Source organism: Megalobrama amblycephala, linkage group LG2 (genome assembly GCF_018812025.1).
Source record: "Megalobrama amblycephala isolate DHTTF-2021 linkage group LG2, ASM1881202v1, whole genome shotgun sequence".
In the NCBI taxonomy this organism is placed as follows: Eukaryota; Metazoa; Chordata; class Actinopteri; order Cypriniformes; family Xenocyprididae; genus Megalobrama; species Megalobrama amblycephala.
The window spans coordinates 12,824,658-12,842,970 of record NC_063045.1 but is presented as its reverse complement, the minus strand read 5'-3'; the positions used below and the strand labels follow the sequence as shown (position 1 = coordinate 12,842,970).

Sequence of the window (18,313 nt, the reverse complement as noted above, 5' to 3'; positions counted from 1 at the left end):
CACCATTCATTTATGGTTTTAGTTTTAGATAACTATAATAACACATGATGCAAACACATTAAGTCTTCCTCTGTCTGAACTAAAGCCTCTGAGAATGACTCTAATATCAAAACAATATTACAAAAAAAATGAACGTAACACTGCCAGTGTATGACTTCAAGTAATTAAGCACATTTTCAATATAATGGCCAATATAATGGCATCAAATAACTATAAAATAAAATAAAATAAACAAATACAATATAATTCTTTTTTTTTTTTTTTACACTATTACACAAAAATGAAAATAACACTGCCAGTGGATGACTCCAAGTATGACACCCAAGTATGAAAGTTATCATCAATACTGCTTGCACTTTCTTAAATATATGTTTTACATTCAAATTATGGGAGACTGTGCAAAAATGTATGTGGATTAAAGCTTTGAGTCTTTCTTTTAACAGCTGACTAGTTTTGAAGCACACTTCGTCCCCTCAGGATGAACCCGTACTAAGAACCCGATGATCAAATCAGACACAACAACAATTTTAGATTTTTGCCAGTGAGTAACAAGAGGAAGAAAGGAAAAAGCTAATGGTGAAGCAAAGTATGTGAGAGAAAGAGAGAGAGAGAGAGAGAGAGAGAGAGAGAGAGAGGAAGAAAAGTATTAGATATCCTGAACTGTCTACAAACATTGCAAAAATGGGGCAAAACTGCCCGTTTGAAAGTATTGGACCAGCACTTATTTAAAGAGCAACTACTGAGATATCAAAGAAATGTTATTTGTGAGTTTTCATTTCTCTGGGGTGGAAACACATCCTTGAATATTTATTAAGCAACCCCAAAAAAGTGATGAAGAAAGTCAGGCATGATATGGTAAATGAGGAACACTTCTGCTGGTTCCCATAACAACCCTTTTGTGAAGATCACGGTACCGTGTCATGCTAACATTTCAGAAACAATTGCAAAAAAAAAATGAATCATGCACTTGATATATTCCATTTGCAATTTTCATATGTTATTCCACGTCACAGATTTCTGTTCGGTTTCTGCTTTAATTTGTGGCGGAAAGTGTTCTTACACAACATCCGCCGTGCTCGCGCTTGATTTAGTGGAAGTAAAAGGTTACTGCATGCAGGGACGTGTTCCCACACACTCGGAAATTCACACATTATTTCATCCACTCACGTTTTAAGCGCCACACTGGCCTTATTAAAGTGCTCTGTTTCTCTCGCTCTCTCTTTCGGCTCACAGGGGGCAGTACATTAATAAGGAGTTTTATTAGTGCTTGCAGTATGTTGCCTGGAGATAACAATATCACCTTTGGCCTGGCAACATTTAGCTTCACATGTCGTACGTGTGCGCCGTTTACCTGAGGAATTGATGCACTGTGGGAGAACGACAAGCCGGTGGAGAGAGTGGGATGCTCTGGGAAATGTTCTGATGGGAAACCCTGGGTCCGGCCATTCATGTGGACATACATTTGACACGTGCCACTTACCTGAATATTGTTGCGGTCCAGGTACAGCCCTTCATGACCATGGTGTTCCCTGGTGGAAGTGGAACTCTTTCAGCAGGATAATGCACCCTGCCATGGAACATGATGAAGAGTTCAAGGTATTGCCCTGGCCTCCAAATTCTCCAGATCTCAGTACAACTGAGCTTCTGTGGGATGTGCTGGACCTGCAGGATTAATGGAGTTATATTGCTATGCGTAACATATAATTTGTATTGTTAATTAAAACAGAAAAGTAAGTAAATTTAAGCAATCTGGTTGTTATATTCGTGTTATGTAAGATCAACGGCGCTGCCAATGTGTCTATTCACAACGTGATTTTGCAGCGTTGAATACTGTAGCCAATCACATGGATTTCTATTGAAATAATGACCAATCAGAGGTGTTAGTTACCGGTTGTCCTAACCAGCCGCGACGGTGATAAGCATAAACGGTTTCTATTTTTTTTTTTTTTTTTTTTGCAGCTGGAACAACAAGAACACAATGTATGGCAATTATAATCTCAGGTAATGTTTATGTGCTTTATTTAATGTTAAAAGCGTGTAATGTGACTTTGAATTTAGTGCTCTCAGCTTTGTAGCCGTAGTAAAAGGAACAATGGATAAATCACCTCAGGTCTGGAAATTAAAGGTGCCCTAGAACTTTTTTTAAAAAGATGTAATATAAGTCTAAGGTGTCCCCTGAATGTGTCTGTTAAGTTTCAGCTCAAAATACCCACAGATTTTTTTTAATTAATTTTTTTAACTGCCTATTTTGGGGCATCATTATAAATGAGCCGATTCAGGGCTACTGGCCCTTTAATTCTCGTGCTCCACGCCCACGGAGCTCAAGCTTGCCTTGAACAGTGCATAAACAAAGTTTACACAGCTAATATAACCCTCAAATGGATCTTTACAAAGTGTTCGACATGCATGCGTCGGATTATGTGAGTATTGTATACTGTTATATTGTCTACATTGATTCTGAATGAGTTTGAGGCTGTGCTCCGTGGCTAACGGCTAATGCTACACTGTTGGAGAGATTTATCAAGAATGAAGATGTGTTTATGCATTATACAGACTACAAGTGTTTAATAATGAAAATAGCGACGGCTCTCTTGTCTCCGTGAATACAGTAAGAAACGATGGTAACTTTAACCACATTTAACAGTACATTAGCATCATGCTAACAAAACATTTAGAAAGACAATCTACAAATATCACTAAAAATATAATGTAATCATGGATCATGTCAGTTATTATTGCTCCATCTGCCATTTTTCGCTATTGTTCTTGCTTGCTTACCTAGTATGTTGATTCACCTCTGCAGATCCAGACGTTACTGGCTGCCCTTGTCTAATGCCTTTCATAATGTTGGGAACATGGGCTGGTATATGCAAATATTGGGGGCGTACACCCCGACTGTTATGTAACAGTCGGTGTTATGTTGAGATTCGCCTGTTCTTCTGAGGTCTTTTAAACAAATGAGATTTATATAAGAAGGAGGAAACAATGGAGTTTGAGACTCACTGTATGTCATTTCCATGTACTGAACTCTTGTTATTTAACTATGCCAAGATAAATTCAATTTTTCATTCGAGGGCACCTTTAAACAAATGGAAGCAAGAACATTCAAACTGTGAACAAGCAAGTGTATTTTACGACAAAGATTGTTTTAGAAGCTCAGTATGTATTTGAATTTGAATATGTACTTATCCATTTCCTTGCGAGTGCCGTCAAGTTTAAAGTCCCCCTGAAATCAAAATTTAAGTTTTTTAGCTTTTAGTATGAATATGTTAAGGTTAAGGTTATGAATAAGCTGGTGTGTTCCAAAATAATGACAAAATTCACATTTAGGAGATAAGCATTCAAATCTTACAGTCTCTCACTTCTAATAATAATAATTCATGACATCACCGCGCACTTCAGCTTCTCATCAAATCTTCGGTCGAATCAAAAGCTCTGTAGAATCTGAAGCCCCGCCTCCTCTTACACTATAAACAGACACTGAAGCTGTGGCTGAAATCGGCCACATGTTCACACATACTAATTTCTACATGGTGGATGGCACATAGTGCACTATATAGAGGATAGGGAATGATTCAGACAGTGTAAATATGCTTTCCATTGACACGAATGAAGTCTGTTTGTCCCGTGAACCACCGCAGCGCGAGAACAGTCTGCTCTGGTCCAGAAAGCACTGCGCGGATCATATGCACCAGTCGGCTCAGACCACAAAACTTATTGGACCCATTTGAATTCTGCACAGAATGCTGTATATTAAAGGGATATAGAAGAGATTAGGAGGAGAAAAGGTTAGAGATTAGAAGGAAATTAAAGCTTTACCGAGCTTAGCGGCTCTGGCCGAGCTGTGATATAAACGAAACGCTATTGGCTATTTAAAAAAAGGGGCGGGGCTGTTTGATACCGCCTTGTCTTCAGCTGAAATTACATCAACACATTGAATAATGCTGCGCGTTCCAAGACTCTTCAGTGAGCCTTTAATCTCTGGTGCCATGCAAATGCCGCGAGAGCCCACCCACAGTCTGTTCTGATTGGCTGTGGTTTTGAGTGATTGACTTTTAGATAAAATATTTAAAAAATAAAAATTGTAATAATTTAATATATTAATTCACAACACATGCAAATGCACATGAATTTGTTCTTAAAATCACCATGAAATCAAAATTGACGTTTCTTTCTTGCAATATTAATAATAATAGTAATAATATTGCAGTATTAAATGATTTATCCGTGCACATGGTTTTTTTTTACATTCGTGTGCCCTTGTAATTTTTAATCAAAATAATTTCTCCTCCCTCTTGCAGTGACATCTCTTCTAATGAAGTGTTTACTGGCATGAGGGCGGGGCAACCTGTCACTCACATGAGATCAACCAATTGCAAACCACAACCAATCAATTTCTGATGGACAAAATAAGTCCCGCCTTACATCATCTCTTGTTCGAGAAGCCGTTTCATTCGGATATATGTCACAACAGGAAAGGTATCGCAACTTCCATGCCATGAAAACTTAAACAAGATGCAGTTTCGCGTGAAAACGTGTAGAAAGTTCCTCGAGCAATGCAAGTTGTAGTACCCTCAAAACAAGTTCAAACACAAAAGAAAATGTAATCTTAAAACACATTCATAAGGCCACCTGGAGTAGCCTATATAATTTTAGAATGAAAGTGATTGATGAGTCATGATTTAATAGTCAAAACGTTTGTAAGCAGATTTCACGCACAAATCCGTGTGTACGCACAGTTGAATGATACACAGTTTTTAATACAAAAATATAAAAACAGTTGAAAGTATACAGTGTATAGTGTGCAGTATGCACTGAGCAGTATGTTAATTTTCCATTTCTGTATTCAACAGTGTCTTTGCAATCTGACGCATTTCAGCAGTAACGTGTCCCTTACATGCGGCAGTCCAGCACTAATCTGAGAAGGATGGACGACCCAAATGAATACGATTCAAATAAAACAATGGCAACATGTGGTGTGCTGCCCAGAATGCAGAGGAGGGTGCAAAATCCCAGAACAAGAGTACTAAAAGTAAAGAGGATTTAAATAGAGACAGGCAAGAAAAAGAGGGAGACCGAGAGAGAGAGAAACTTTTTGAAGATGTCATATTTTGAAAGTGGGCTTCACACTCCGCTAGAAATCGAGAAGCCTTCGGGGCAGAGTTGTCCTTCTTACAAGATGGATTTGAAAGCAAAAAAGGATGACAAATGTGAAAGCACAAGGACAAGATCAGAGAGGAGAATATAATAGAATGAGAGAATAATAGAATTTAATGGAATAGAAATATTTCTAGGGAGTTCATTTTCTTGAATAGAATAGAATAGAATAGAATAGAATAGAATAGAATGTTATAAGAACATTTTGCTAACGTATCTATTAAGAAAGGATTATTTCTAAATGTTCGGACACATCCAGTTATTAAATTTAAGTTTTTCCCTTTGCTATACGAACTTTAAGGGAACATTCCATTTCATCATTTTGCATTATGGAAACTTTCCTTTTGAATATTTTCTGAAAAATTCTGTAACAAGTAAATTGAACATTTAAAAAACATTAAATGAACCAACACGTTACAGAAAAAACCGTCCCATGAACGATGTATAAATAATGTTTTTGACCAACTTTTGATAACATTATTAAAGACCAGATAACACTGAAAGAACGTTTATTCATAACTTTAAGAGAACCTTGCCAAAACGTTTGCTAACGTTCTGAGAACATTCCCAGTTGGTATAACCTGTTGTGAAGAGAAGATCTCTGTTTGAGACAATTAATCAAGGATCGTGTTAAATGATTGTCCCAATCAGTGAAATTGCCCTAAAAATTGCTGCATATTCTTTCTCTGCCTCTCTCAAGTAGGCTACACAAACACAGAGGAGATGCTGTTCCCCTGTTTGAAATACTTAATTTAACTATATTAATGCTAAATATACTATACTTATAAATGCCGTTTTCAATTAAAACGTGTCTGAGTAAAAAATATCAGTGCCGTTGTGTATTTCCCTCCAAAATGCGCAATCATCAGAAAATAGATAAAAAACACCCACATATGGCTCATCTCGAATAGACAGAACGAGGAGAATATATAGGACAGGAATGTTAAAACGGCTTTAAATATCTAAAATGCAAATACTTATGTAAAAAGCTTTGAAATAATCTCTACAACGCACTTCAACAGTGTCTTTTTCAATCCACACGCAGCGCAGAAACGCGCTATTTTTTCTACAGCTGTGGCTTTAACTCTCTCCTTCCACTGCAGGATCCCTTGCCTACACGTTCAGCCAAATCAACAGTCTAGCAAATCTAATGAAAGCGTCTTCATGCTGGGGAACTCTGCGGGTGATCATTTGGAAACGGGTCAAAGCGCCGTTGCTCACCGTTATCTGACGTTTCCAGTGCCTGAGTATGAGAAGATTCGAACAATTGGTGCGGAATACAGAAATTTGCGCTTTACTTTCTCCAGAGAGATAAAGTTCTCGAATGATTGGGAGAGGAAAAGTCATTTTCAATGAGGAACAATCCTGTTTTCGTGCGTAATTGCAGCGCAATTGAGAGGATTTCTGTCAAAACCAATACATTCATCAGGATATTATCATGTTACAAATTATTCAATGATTTAAGAGGGGCAACTTGCCAAGATTCCTGCCTGGAATTTCTTGCCCGCGTAATCTTTTGAGGCTGGCCTCGCGCGGTCCAAATTGTCTGTTGGCGCCCTTTTTAGCCGTCAAGACGTTTTAAACAAAACAAAACAATAAAGATGTTGTAATATATTTTTGATGTTTAATAATAATAATAAACAAAGTAAATCGCAGTAATTATATTTTGTCAATTTCCTAACTGAACTGACATAGTTTCCTCAGCGAACACCTCTTGTTATTTCGCGCGAAAGCGCTCGAGCAGCGTATTGTTGCTATTAGTTCCTAGCGAACATTCTGTTCGCAATATTCTGTTTAACACACTCTGACTAAAAAAGCGAAACGTGATAAATATCTACTTCTATCTTTGCTGGTTTGCTGCACTGCGATAACGAGCTTTACGTAGCCTACTACCATACCAGCGGCATACTGTTGCGACCTCAGTGAACACCTACGTTCGCTTGCGTTTAGCGTCTTCTGAAACTCTAACTTTTGTGGTGAAATGTTCCAAAACGCTTCAACGTACACGCAAAATATGAGATTACCTTAATATTTCTGTATTTATTTGACAAAAAGGCCTATAATTTTACCTCATTGATTTATAATAATCCAATAACTTTATTTTTCTAAAAATATCTATTTATCTGTTCATTTATTTATTTATTTAGCAAGGCTTTTGTGAAATTCAAGATAAATGCAAGAGAAAAAGAAAATTGCTGCGGGCAATTGTGATTATTATTCATTTGAACAATTTGCACAGTCATTTTTGGAGGGGGTTCCACCCCACCAGTGGATGCGCAGAGGTGCACAATCTCTCTTGTTTTTCTGAAGGAGTATTTCTGCTGTGGGTGGTGGTATTCAATTCACTTCGCTTTCAGCAGATGCTGAGTTCATTCTCTAGTGCAAATATGGAGCTGAGTAAAATGACTGGGGATGCAGGATCGGCGCACACTGAGCTTCACACGCAGAAAACCCACTGAACACATCATAAGAGAAAATAGTTTATATAAGTATTAGAAACGCTGTGAAACCTTTCATAATGTGGATTATAGTACTGTGGATATTTGTCCAAGTTTTGCTTGGTACTTCAGTTGAAGCACAGGTAAGATTAACTAACAATTTGTTGCCTTTTTACTCCCTCGTATCACATCACATCACCTTCATGTTTTGTTTGAATTTGAAGCCTAAAACCTTTATAATACAATATATTTCAACACTGAACATAATGTCTAAGACATATCTAAATGTTTTGCTTCTATCAGGTTCATTGTGAAAGTTTGAAAATGAAAAATGTTCAATTGCTACCTTTCCATCTTATTTAACCCTTAAAATCACTTTAAAATCAAAGTCATGTATGTGAAGTCAGATGATGTTATAGGATTTATCTGGAAATATAACAATTGCAGCATTGCAGAAATATTTAATTTAATATTATTGCTCAGTTTTACAAGTGAATTGTCAGATTTAGTGTCATTTTATTTGACAGATGACAAAAGATTTTTATTGTAACTGGAAGCAAACAAGCATGCAAATGTCTTCTGATGTTGTTTTGCATCTATCTATAAAGCTTGAAGGTCTGTTGGTGGCTTTAAAACTCCATGACATCTCTGAATCCTCTGATTGGAGGACTAATCAAATCCAGGATACTCAAGTCAAACACTCTGACAATCAGTTTCCCACGGTTTTTGTCTCTGTGCAGCATGTGGACCCTGAAGTAGGCTTAACAGCTCAGGAACAAGTTCTCCTGCTGTACGACATCAAACTGCAGTGCCTTCAGAACATCTCAGAACACAACCCTGCTGGTAAGACCTTGTCTGTGGATTCCGCTGGCTCCTCTGAACCTTTTTCACTCTGAAACCAACATTGTTTTGATGTTTGGTGGTAGCCGAGAGGACATAATTTGCATAACTAATAGAAATATAGGAGGATTGAGAGAAAAGGGACTCTAGAGACACATTTATGCCATTTGTTTATTAGTTTAAAAGCTTTTACGTGTGAATTCACATCTGACGCCTAATCCATGGAACAGAATGTGACATCTGAATCAGTTTAGAAGATTTATCTGTTCAAAATCTGCAGCCATAGAGATCCAAGATCCATTTCAACTGAAGATCTTTGTTTGGTTCATGTGGTTTTTGAACATGAATCTCTCTCGCTCCTGTCCAAATGCTTTTGGTCTCTCTGCTTTGAGTCTTTATTTAGACCCTGAATTACCTTGCAATCACATAACTGTCTTTCTGGCCACTCATATAAGCATGCATGCATCTCAGCACAGTTTTTGCATTCAATTTGATGCAGATTAAAGGATTTATTTTTAGGCACCTAAATGCAAGTACACTCTATGTTGTTAAAGAGCTGGACTGGTTACCAGAAGGTTGTGGGTTTGAATCCCAAAATGGCTAGTAAGTTTCACAAATAATATAAACAAATGAGAAGTTACACATTGAATTAAATGTGAATTAAACTGAAACAGTATTTTTTATTATGCTATACAAGTTCATAATTCTGTTTATGGGGTCTACTAGAATACTTTTAATTATTTAATCATTTAAAGCTGCAGTCCGTAAGTTTTGCCTCTTTGTCGCCATCTCTGTTATGAAACCTGCAATTGCAGTTATTTGCTGAATTATCATCTTTACATTTACATTTCTTTTGCTTTTGACTACGGGTGAATCTCAAGTTGTCACTGATGATTGTCATTTGGACCATTCTGGATTACAATCTGCCATCAAAATGATAAATTGAATTATTCCAGCTGCTGTGAGAAAAGGCTATAAATGATCCGCTACCAGCAGCATCCTCACATGATATAGCCTAAAAGCTGGGACTCCTTCTTTATGTAAACAGACGTGGCGTAATGATGCATAGATGAATGGCAGCATGCTCAAATTTCCTGTGGAAACCTACCAGTACCACTTGAAATAGAAAACATTATTACAAGCTTACCGTTGTGAATCAGGCTAAGGTAAGGAGATTATTTTTAATGCTGGCTGGTTATGTACTTGCTCAAAAATTGATTTTGGATCATTTTTAACCAAAAAAAGTTACGAACTACAGGTTTAATGTTCATTTTTATTATTTTTGTTATAATTTACATTGTTACGGCACCTTTTTAACCCATTGTAAACTCGCCTTCCAAAAGGCACAGTCTGCTCTGATTGGTCAGCCGGCCTCAGTCTGTTGTGATTGATCTACCCCTTAGATCATGCATCGGAAATGTAATGCCCTTTATCATAACCGGTGAGTATCAGAGGATTCCTGGAGCGCTGTAAACACTAGTGCAACTAAGCTAACTATGTTCGAGCCCCAGTCCGATAATGACTGTCAAGATTTGATTCACAAATCACAAACATGATTTGTGCAGTATGTTTCACAATGGTAATTCTTCATTGTATACCTCTCTTACATTTCAGATATATATATATATATATATATATATATATATATATATATATATATATATACTAATTTATAACACCTGACTTGCACCGAACTGTATAGTTCAGAAAGCAGTCGTTAGAAAAATGGCGAGAATACAACAAAAGGTTGTGGTTATACTACTGAGGAACAGTGTTAAAATACATTTTAATCACTGTTTCCTTAGTTCGTTTGACTTAGGAAGGTGAAAAAAGGGGGTTTAGAATCAGGATGGAATGAACAAGTAGTGTGCAACAACGCACTACTAAACCAGGCCTCACCCTTTTTTGCCTGTGCCTTGGGCAGGAATTATTTAAATGAGGAATATTGTGATGTGTTCATCCTGGAAGAAAACTCAAGACTACAATCGAAGCATTTCATGGAGTTCATAAACAGTGCGCACTGATACAGAGAATGACTCCTTAGTGGACTTTGTGCTTTGTAACTTTGCAGACCTTTTTATGCTCAAACAGCAACATTACTCACAAAAGAAAGATAAAAATGTAAACAAGCATTATAAGACCCCTTTAATATTTTACAGTGTAATGCACAGCGACCTCATACCATACCATACCATACCAAGCTTAATAGTCTTTTAAAGGCTTTAAGTGTGCTGAAACTTTCAAAGTGCAATTGCTTTCGGATGTGCCTTAGCAACACAAGAACAGATGAAAAATACTGCACATCCATTACAATCCTTCTGAACTCTGAAGGGAATTCATGATGTCACAGATTAATAATGTGTAGTGCGGCTTGTGAGTCACCCTGCTGTTTATGGAAGCTGACGCACATTTATTGTTTTTCTTCCAATTTTCCTGTTGTTCTTCTTCATTTACACGTGTTGGTCCTACCATTGTACATGTGTTAGCTGACTGTGTGACCAGGAAGACCAAGATAAGATTGTGAAAGGTTCCTGGTTACCTGTGTAATTCTGAATTAGGATAATAAGGCAGGGGTAATTTAAATAATTTAAGAGATGATTGAAGCACATGTGAATAATCACAAAAAATGATTGAACAAGAAAATAATCACTGAACTATGAACCAGATGCTCCTGTGAATGGAGACACTTCAATTCAGCTGAACAAGATTATACATGATCTGAGCTTGAATCTTGCTATACCCTGCAGTTTATCCATCAAAAATCTTCTTATCAGCCAGTAATCTCACACATGCCATGTCATATCTCATGCAGATGAAGATTTTCAAATCCAACAAGCAAAAATGGTGTGCTTATATTTGCTAGTAGAGAATGCCTTGTTGTCAACGTGTTTGTGTAAACTATATAACCTACGAAGAACGAACTGCTGTGGCGTCATTTCGAATAAAATCGGCCCAAAACGAAGTTTGTTTTCGTAGTTCGAAACAGCTTGCAAAAGATCACTCTGAATGGCGATTACATAATAGATAGGTGTGTCTCAGAAGCTCCGCCTTCTTGGACGTGGAAATCTTCTTTGGTTTGTTTCTTCTGTGCAGTCTGTCAAGGTGGAATAGACGCAAGTAAAAACATGAATATACTGGAAAGCCACTTTATAGTGGAAAATGACATTGTAGTTCTAATTGAAAGCGAAACTGTCACTGTTTAAACTTTTAAAGCTGCTTGCTTTAAAACAATCTGTTGTATAAATAAGCAGAATGTGACTTGACTGGAGTGCAAATTGCAGAGCTTGTGCAAAATATATCCACATTGCTATGATCAGATGCTTTCTTAAAGGTGCTACAGAGGATCTTTTCGTCGACTGAGAAACCAAAGACTGTTAGTGAGTTTTTGAAATGAGTGCATGCGTAAGAACAGCCCCCCTCCTTCACAGTTCATTTCGAGGGAACGCCTCCCAAAACTCGTGCACGAGTATTGGAACACAAGTGTTTACCACCGGCATTCGCTGTGTTGTGTTAGTGGATTCATAATGTCGGACTCACCGCAGGTAACTCATAATCTGCAGCTGTTACTCCTGTCTCCTGACAAAAACATTGCATGCGGCGCCTGCGGAGTGTGGAAAGTTACCGGAGCGCGCAGCCGCGCTCGTCTCTCACAAGGAACGTCATGGCAGTGATTGACAAGCCAGAGGGCCAATCGTTTACGCGATGATCGCATAAACGGTTGGCTGATGTTTTTAAGGCCCTACCTCGTGCACAGATGATGTATATTAATATTATTCCTTTCATTGCACCTAATAAATAGTCTTTTATCAGTTAGTAAAGACAGTTTCAAGTAATATTGCAAAAATGTATAAAATAAAACATCCTCTGTAGCACCTTTAACTACTGTTTTTTTCACCGATTATTTTTGTTGTTTGTTTATTTTGTTATTGAAAGGAAAGCCGCAGAATATTTACATATTCATCTACATGCTGCTCTCAGCAGTGTGGGTGGCGTCTGGATGTTCACTCACAGTATCCCGCCACTCACGTTTGTCAGGGGTTGGCTGTGTAGATAATCCAAAGAAGATGTGTGACACAGGATGAATGAACATATACAAGACTTTAATAAACACTGAGAGAACGATAACACTACACAACTAACATAACGTTACCACAAGACAAAGAACTGAGGAAGACAGAAGGCTTAAATACACAGAGGAGGGTAATCAACACAAAAGGGAACAGGTGAGGATTAATTAGACTATCAGAAACCGTTACAACAGATTAATGACTAGAACTCAGGCAAAGCAAACAATGAAAACTATGGCTAAGGGTACATTTACACATCAACAAAGTACTAAAAACAGAAAACTTTTTCCTTTGCGTTTTTTGAGTACAGACGGCACCAATGTCAAAACGATCCTTGTTAACATGGATTCAATGCAAACGGCTAAAAACGCTGTATTATTCCAGGCCAGTAGTTGGCGATGTCACTTTGTAAAGATACACTAGCCGCCTATAGTCTGAACATGTAATATGCATGCACATGACGTCACCGTTTTCACAAATTTACAGTTTTATAGTTTACACAGAGACAATAATGGTATCGTTTTCAAAAACTTGCACTTTGAATCCCGTTTTCAAAAGTGTGCATTTTCAGGCGCCCAAAACGCCATTGTTGTTTAGTTTAACTTCCAAAACGCATAAAAAGTTTTCAGTTTTTAGTTGAAAATGGTGTTGTGTAAATGCCCCCCCCCCCCCAAACTAAACAAGAAAACAACAAAACTGTGACAACGTATTTCAAACTTCTTTTTACCCCTAAGCAAAGAACGAAAAAGAACTTCAACTTGAGTATATCAGGGCCTTAATGTTAGTGAGAATGCTGATTTTGTGCTTGCCTTTGCAAAACTCACCAACAAAAAGTTAAGCTGCCTTTATACAACAGTTCAATAAACAATAATTTAATGTTGACTAAAACCCTGTTTACACCTGGTATTAATGATTGAACAAGAAAATAATCACTGAACTATGAACCAGATGCTCCTGTGAATGGAGACACTTCAATTCAGCTGCACAAGATTATACATGATCTGAGCTTGAATCTTGCTATACCCTGCAGTTTATCCATCAAAAATCTTCTTATCAGCCAGTAATCTCACACATGGCATGTCATATCTCATGCAGATGAAGATTTTCAAATCCAACAAGCAAAAATGGTGTGCTTATATTTGCTAGTAGCGAATGCATTGTTGTCAACGTGTTTGTGTAAACTATATAACCTACGAAGAACGAACTGCTGTGGCGTCATTTCGAATAAAATCGGCCCAAAACGAAGTTTGTTTCCATAGTTCGAAACAGCTTGCAAAAGATCACTCTGACTGGCGATTACATAATAGATAGGTGTGGCTCAGAAGCTCCGCCTTCTTGGACGTGGAAATCTTCTTTGGTTTGTTTCTTCTGTGCAGTCTGTCAAGGTCGAATAGATGCAAGTAAAAACATGAATATACTGGAAAGCCACTTTATAGTGGAAAATGACATTGTAGTTCTAATTGATATAATAGAAGATGCATTTTGATCGATCGGATCACAAGTGGACAATGCTAAATACAGGCTCTAAAACATTTTGAGCTTGTCCACTTTAGACCACTTCCAGAGGTAGTCGAAAAAGCTTTCAGCCAGATTGCTTTCATAGTGTAGACACTCATGCATTCAAACAGCCACAAAAGACCATCTACTCTCCGCCTACTGACCTAATGCGTAAACATCATGGAAAGCGCGCTAGCCAGGTGGGATTTAAACTTTGTCGGCTGAAAACCCAAGTTTGGTTTGAAGACGAAAAACCTTCTGTCAGAGCAGAAATGAAAGATGATGCTCTCTGTGTTTTTCTGTAATCTCTGATACAATCGATACTGATGTATCCTTCAAAAAAAGACAATTAAAGGATACAAAAGGAAGACTGACTTCCAAGGATCCTTCAAATTGAGACTTGATGATGTGGCAGCCTAGATGTGCAGCCTTACTAAGATGCAGCCTTCAAATGAGAAGCACCCATTGGCATAACAATGAAACCTGCAGAAAGAGTCGGACAAGAGATATCAAACAGTGAACATATGCAATGCTGCTGTACAGTTATAGCTCTGCGGTCTTGGAACGCCACTCAGCCAATCAAATTCGAAGACTGGAATTATCTTATCGCATAAACCATATCTTTCCAAATGCATTAATCCTTTACCCAATTATAAAGACCTCTCCAGATATTATATATGTTTAATCTCTAATGTTGGTTGCCTAAACTACTATTAAAAAAATGCTTTTGTCTAAGGATTATGTTTGCAATTATTTTCTTTTCATTTGGACATTTGTGCTTCTCTTCAAATGCACGATAAACATGAAAGCTATACATAAAGGTTTCCTTTTGTTTGACAACATTGCTAATATTGGTTATTAGAGGTAATTAGTGTGTAGCCATTGTCATTTGCATCAAGTTGTGGAGCGCCCTCGCTGAACCTTCATTTGTCATGGCAATTATCGGAACATTCTCAGAATATTCAGAATACTCAAACTCTAAATATAATGTGTGGGCTCTATTGTCCAAGTGTTAAAGACGACATGGTGCCTGTGACATCTCACCTGATGACCCTCGGAGTCTACAAATAGATGTGTTACAGCTTGTTGATGCTCTTTCTTTCAACCACCAGGTCGAATTGAGCTGTGCTGATTCATTCACTCTGAATAGCGTTTTGAAATAGCCACGGGCACTCTCCGCTCCTTCCAGGGAATTGACCAGTTGGAGTAGTGCTTCCATACAGGGAACTTGCCCTTTTCACTACACTGTTCTGCGGAGGTTGGATCAATGTTTGACGGAATACTTGCACTTAGAATGAAGACTTACAATGGTGTTGAATCAATGAGCCGTGAGGGAAGATAAAGCGTGTGCTTTGAGACTATTCCTGTCATAATAAATCATGTTAACAAGTTTTCACTTCGCAAGATTATTCTTAAATATATAATATGCTGTTCTTAAAAGTATACTTCCTGAAATCATTTTGTTTTCAAATGCATGAGCAGCATGATTTATTTTATTAATAATGCATCTTTTGTAGTACAGCTAATTTGTCATATTGGAAGATGTGTGAAAATTGCTAAGGCAAGAGCTATGCTTCGATGAAAGCATTGTTGTGGTAATTATACTGTCAGAAACATTATGAAAACATGAAGTCTCACTTAAGATGACCCTGTTACTGTCTGTTACTAAGGAAACTGTAATTACATTAGACGTTCCTCGATGAACTTCTAACAGTTTTAATTAGGATTTATATTAGGCTAGTTTCGAGTGAGCAATGGACCGTAATGAAACACATGCAGAATGAATTTCTTCCCTCAGTAAAATCATGACCAATTTCAACTAGGGCTGGTATTGATAAAGATTACTAATTAATTTCCAATTAAATAGCTATGGGCAGTGTTTCAGACAGATTCAAACTGTAACTCATCTCTTTGAACTATCCATTAAAAGAACCGTCAGTTGTTTTGGGAATCACTATACACTGAATAAGTGGGGGGTGGGAGAGGGCTTAAAAATTTTGCATGGAGTCTTAAAGGGTTAATTCACTCAAACATTCTGTCATTTATTACTCACCCTCATGTCGTTCTACACCCGTAAGACCTTCTACATATAAAGACCTAAACATATTTAAAACAGTTCATGTGACTACAGTGGTTCAACCTTAATATTATAAAGCAACAAGAACACTTTTTGTGCGCAAAAAATAAAATAAAATAAAAAATAACAACTTTATTCAACAATATCTAGTGTTGGGCGATTTCAAAACAATGCTTCATGAAGCTTTGAAGCTTTACGAATCTTTTGTTTCGAATCAGTGGTTCGGATCGCATATCAAACTGCCAAAGTCACGTGAACCATCGAAATTTCGAAACGCTTATGACCTAACGAAGCTTCGTTTACTGTTCGATACATGCTCCGAACCCCTGATTCGAAACAAAAGATTGGAAAAGCTTCGAAGCTTCATGAAGCAGTGTTTTGAAATCGCCCATCACTAGATATTGTTAAATAAATTCACTATTTTGTTTTTTTGGGGGGCACAAAAGTATTCTCATCGCTTTATAATAACAAGGTTGAACCACTGTAGTCACATGAACTGGTTTAAATATGTATTTAGTAGTTTTTTGGGCATTGAAAAAGAAAATTATCTTGCTGGCAATGCATGCCTCACTGAGTCATCAGATTTGATCAAAAATATCTTAATTTGTGTTCCAAAGATGAACGAAGGTCTTACAGGTGTGGACCGACATGAGGGTGAGTAATAAATGACATAATTTTCATTTTTGGGTGAACAAACCCTTTAATTCAGCACAAAACCTGTCATAAGAATCATTTGTTTGTGAATCGGACTTCACTGGTTGCATTGTTTGTTTTTGCGTTCAGCTCACGAGCACAATTCACTGGAACAATTATATCACAGTACGTATCACTATCAACTTTTCTTCAGAGAAAATGAAAACATTTGAGATATTGTTGAAATACACTATATAGCGCTATAAAATTAACAGGTCAGATCATTAGCCTACTCCTGGGAGAAGTTGATGAGAAATGTTTGATTTTATTATCTCTGACTGCAGGCAAATCTGAGCAAACATTGTTGGGATATTTTCTGAGATTCGCATGATATCTGTGATCAGTGTTGGGGTAAGTTACTTTTAAAAGTAATGCATTGCAATATTGCGATACTCCCTAAAAAAGTAACTATTTGCGTTATTTACTTTTTATGAAAAGTAATGTTACATTACTTTTCCGTTACTTTTTCTCATCTGGGCTGAGCTTTTTGTTTGTTTGTTTTTATAACAACACAAAAAGTTCTATATGTAAAGGTAAAAAAAAGTTCTATATGTAAATGTTCTATATTCTAAATGTAAAGGCCCTTTCACACCAAAAGTGAAATGAATAAGCTCAAGCTGAAGGAAATGCAAATTCATGCCTGTACAGTAGAGGGCGCAGCTCAAACAAGCTTTTAATCTGTGCTGCCATTCTGGATTGCAGAAGAATAGGACACAGGAGAAGTAAATGAGTAAAAGTATGCTCACATTTAGTCTAGAACTAGTCTAGAATAATAATCATGTTTAAATAGCACACACAAAGCCTCTGCAGTCCCGATTTCTCTCAACAAGGGTTTTGTTAGTCAAAAAATGGGAAAACAAAGTAACTTACGTTACTTATTTGAAACTCAGATATTTTGTTGTACATTTAAAAGTAATCCATTGCTTTACTTGTTACTTGAAAAAAGTAATCTGATTATGTAACTCGCATTACTTGTAATGCATTATCCCAAACACTGTCTGTGATGCGGAATGTGGGGTTGAGAACAAAGAAATAACATTTCTGTCATGAAAAGATGGTGCAGGCTGTCAATCTGCTAGCAATCACATCGTTGTCTACATAGCACAGCTGATTGGTTGCTTTTTGCATCAGCAGCCAATGAGCTCGCTGCTCAACATTCAAATACTTGGCAGTATTTGCTGTTAGCAGTCTGTAATGCGCTTTCAGAAACCCTCCACCTTCCCCAGCTCCACCTGCATAGATCTGCTACGGGTAATTTCATGTATGTTATATGTGCAGCAGCAGCATGTCTTACTTGCTCACAGCAATGTCTGTGAATGTATTGGCAGTAACAAGACTTTGTACTCTGCAGCAGTAGCAGCGTAGCAGATCTATTCCACCAAGACCAAATACATTAACATTGCCATATCCATTACCATGTTAATCTCTCTGAGAGTTGTCATGACAGAACTTATGCAGTACCAGAAATGATGGTTCTTTACTCACAGTCTCTTTAGAGTGTTCTTTGATGAGATTGCATTTCCATCCTATAAATTGTGATTGTG

The 18,313-nt window shown here is 37.3% G+C and overlaps 1 protein-coding gene across 2 annotated transcripts in view; it reads left to right on the top strand.

Annotated features, from left to right (window-relative positions):
* Window positions 1-967: 967 nt before the first annotated feature.
* The window catches only part of pth2rb (parathyroid hormone 2 receptor b), a 42,433-nt gene continuing 25,087 nt past the window's right edge, over window positions 968-18,313 (top strand). Inside the window, exons 1-2 of one of the 2 annotated variants that reach the window (XM_048182774.1) lie at window positions 968-1,596; window positions 8,336-8,438. In XM_048182774.1, the coding sequence (XP_048038731.1) occupies window positions 1,363-1,596; window positions 8,336-8,438 (337 nt within the window). In that variant the 5' untranslated portion in view covers window positions 968-1,362. Of the gene's footprint in view, window positions 1,597-7,143; window positions 7,739-8,335; window positions 8,439-18,313 lie in introns of those variants that run through there. The other variant, XM_048182776.1, reaches the window with a different exon arrangement.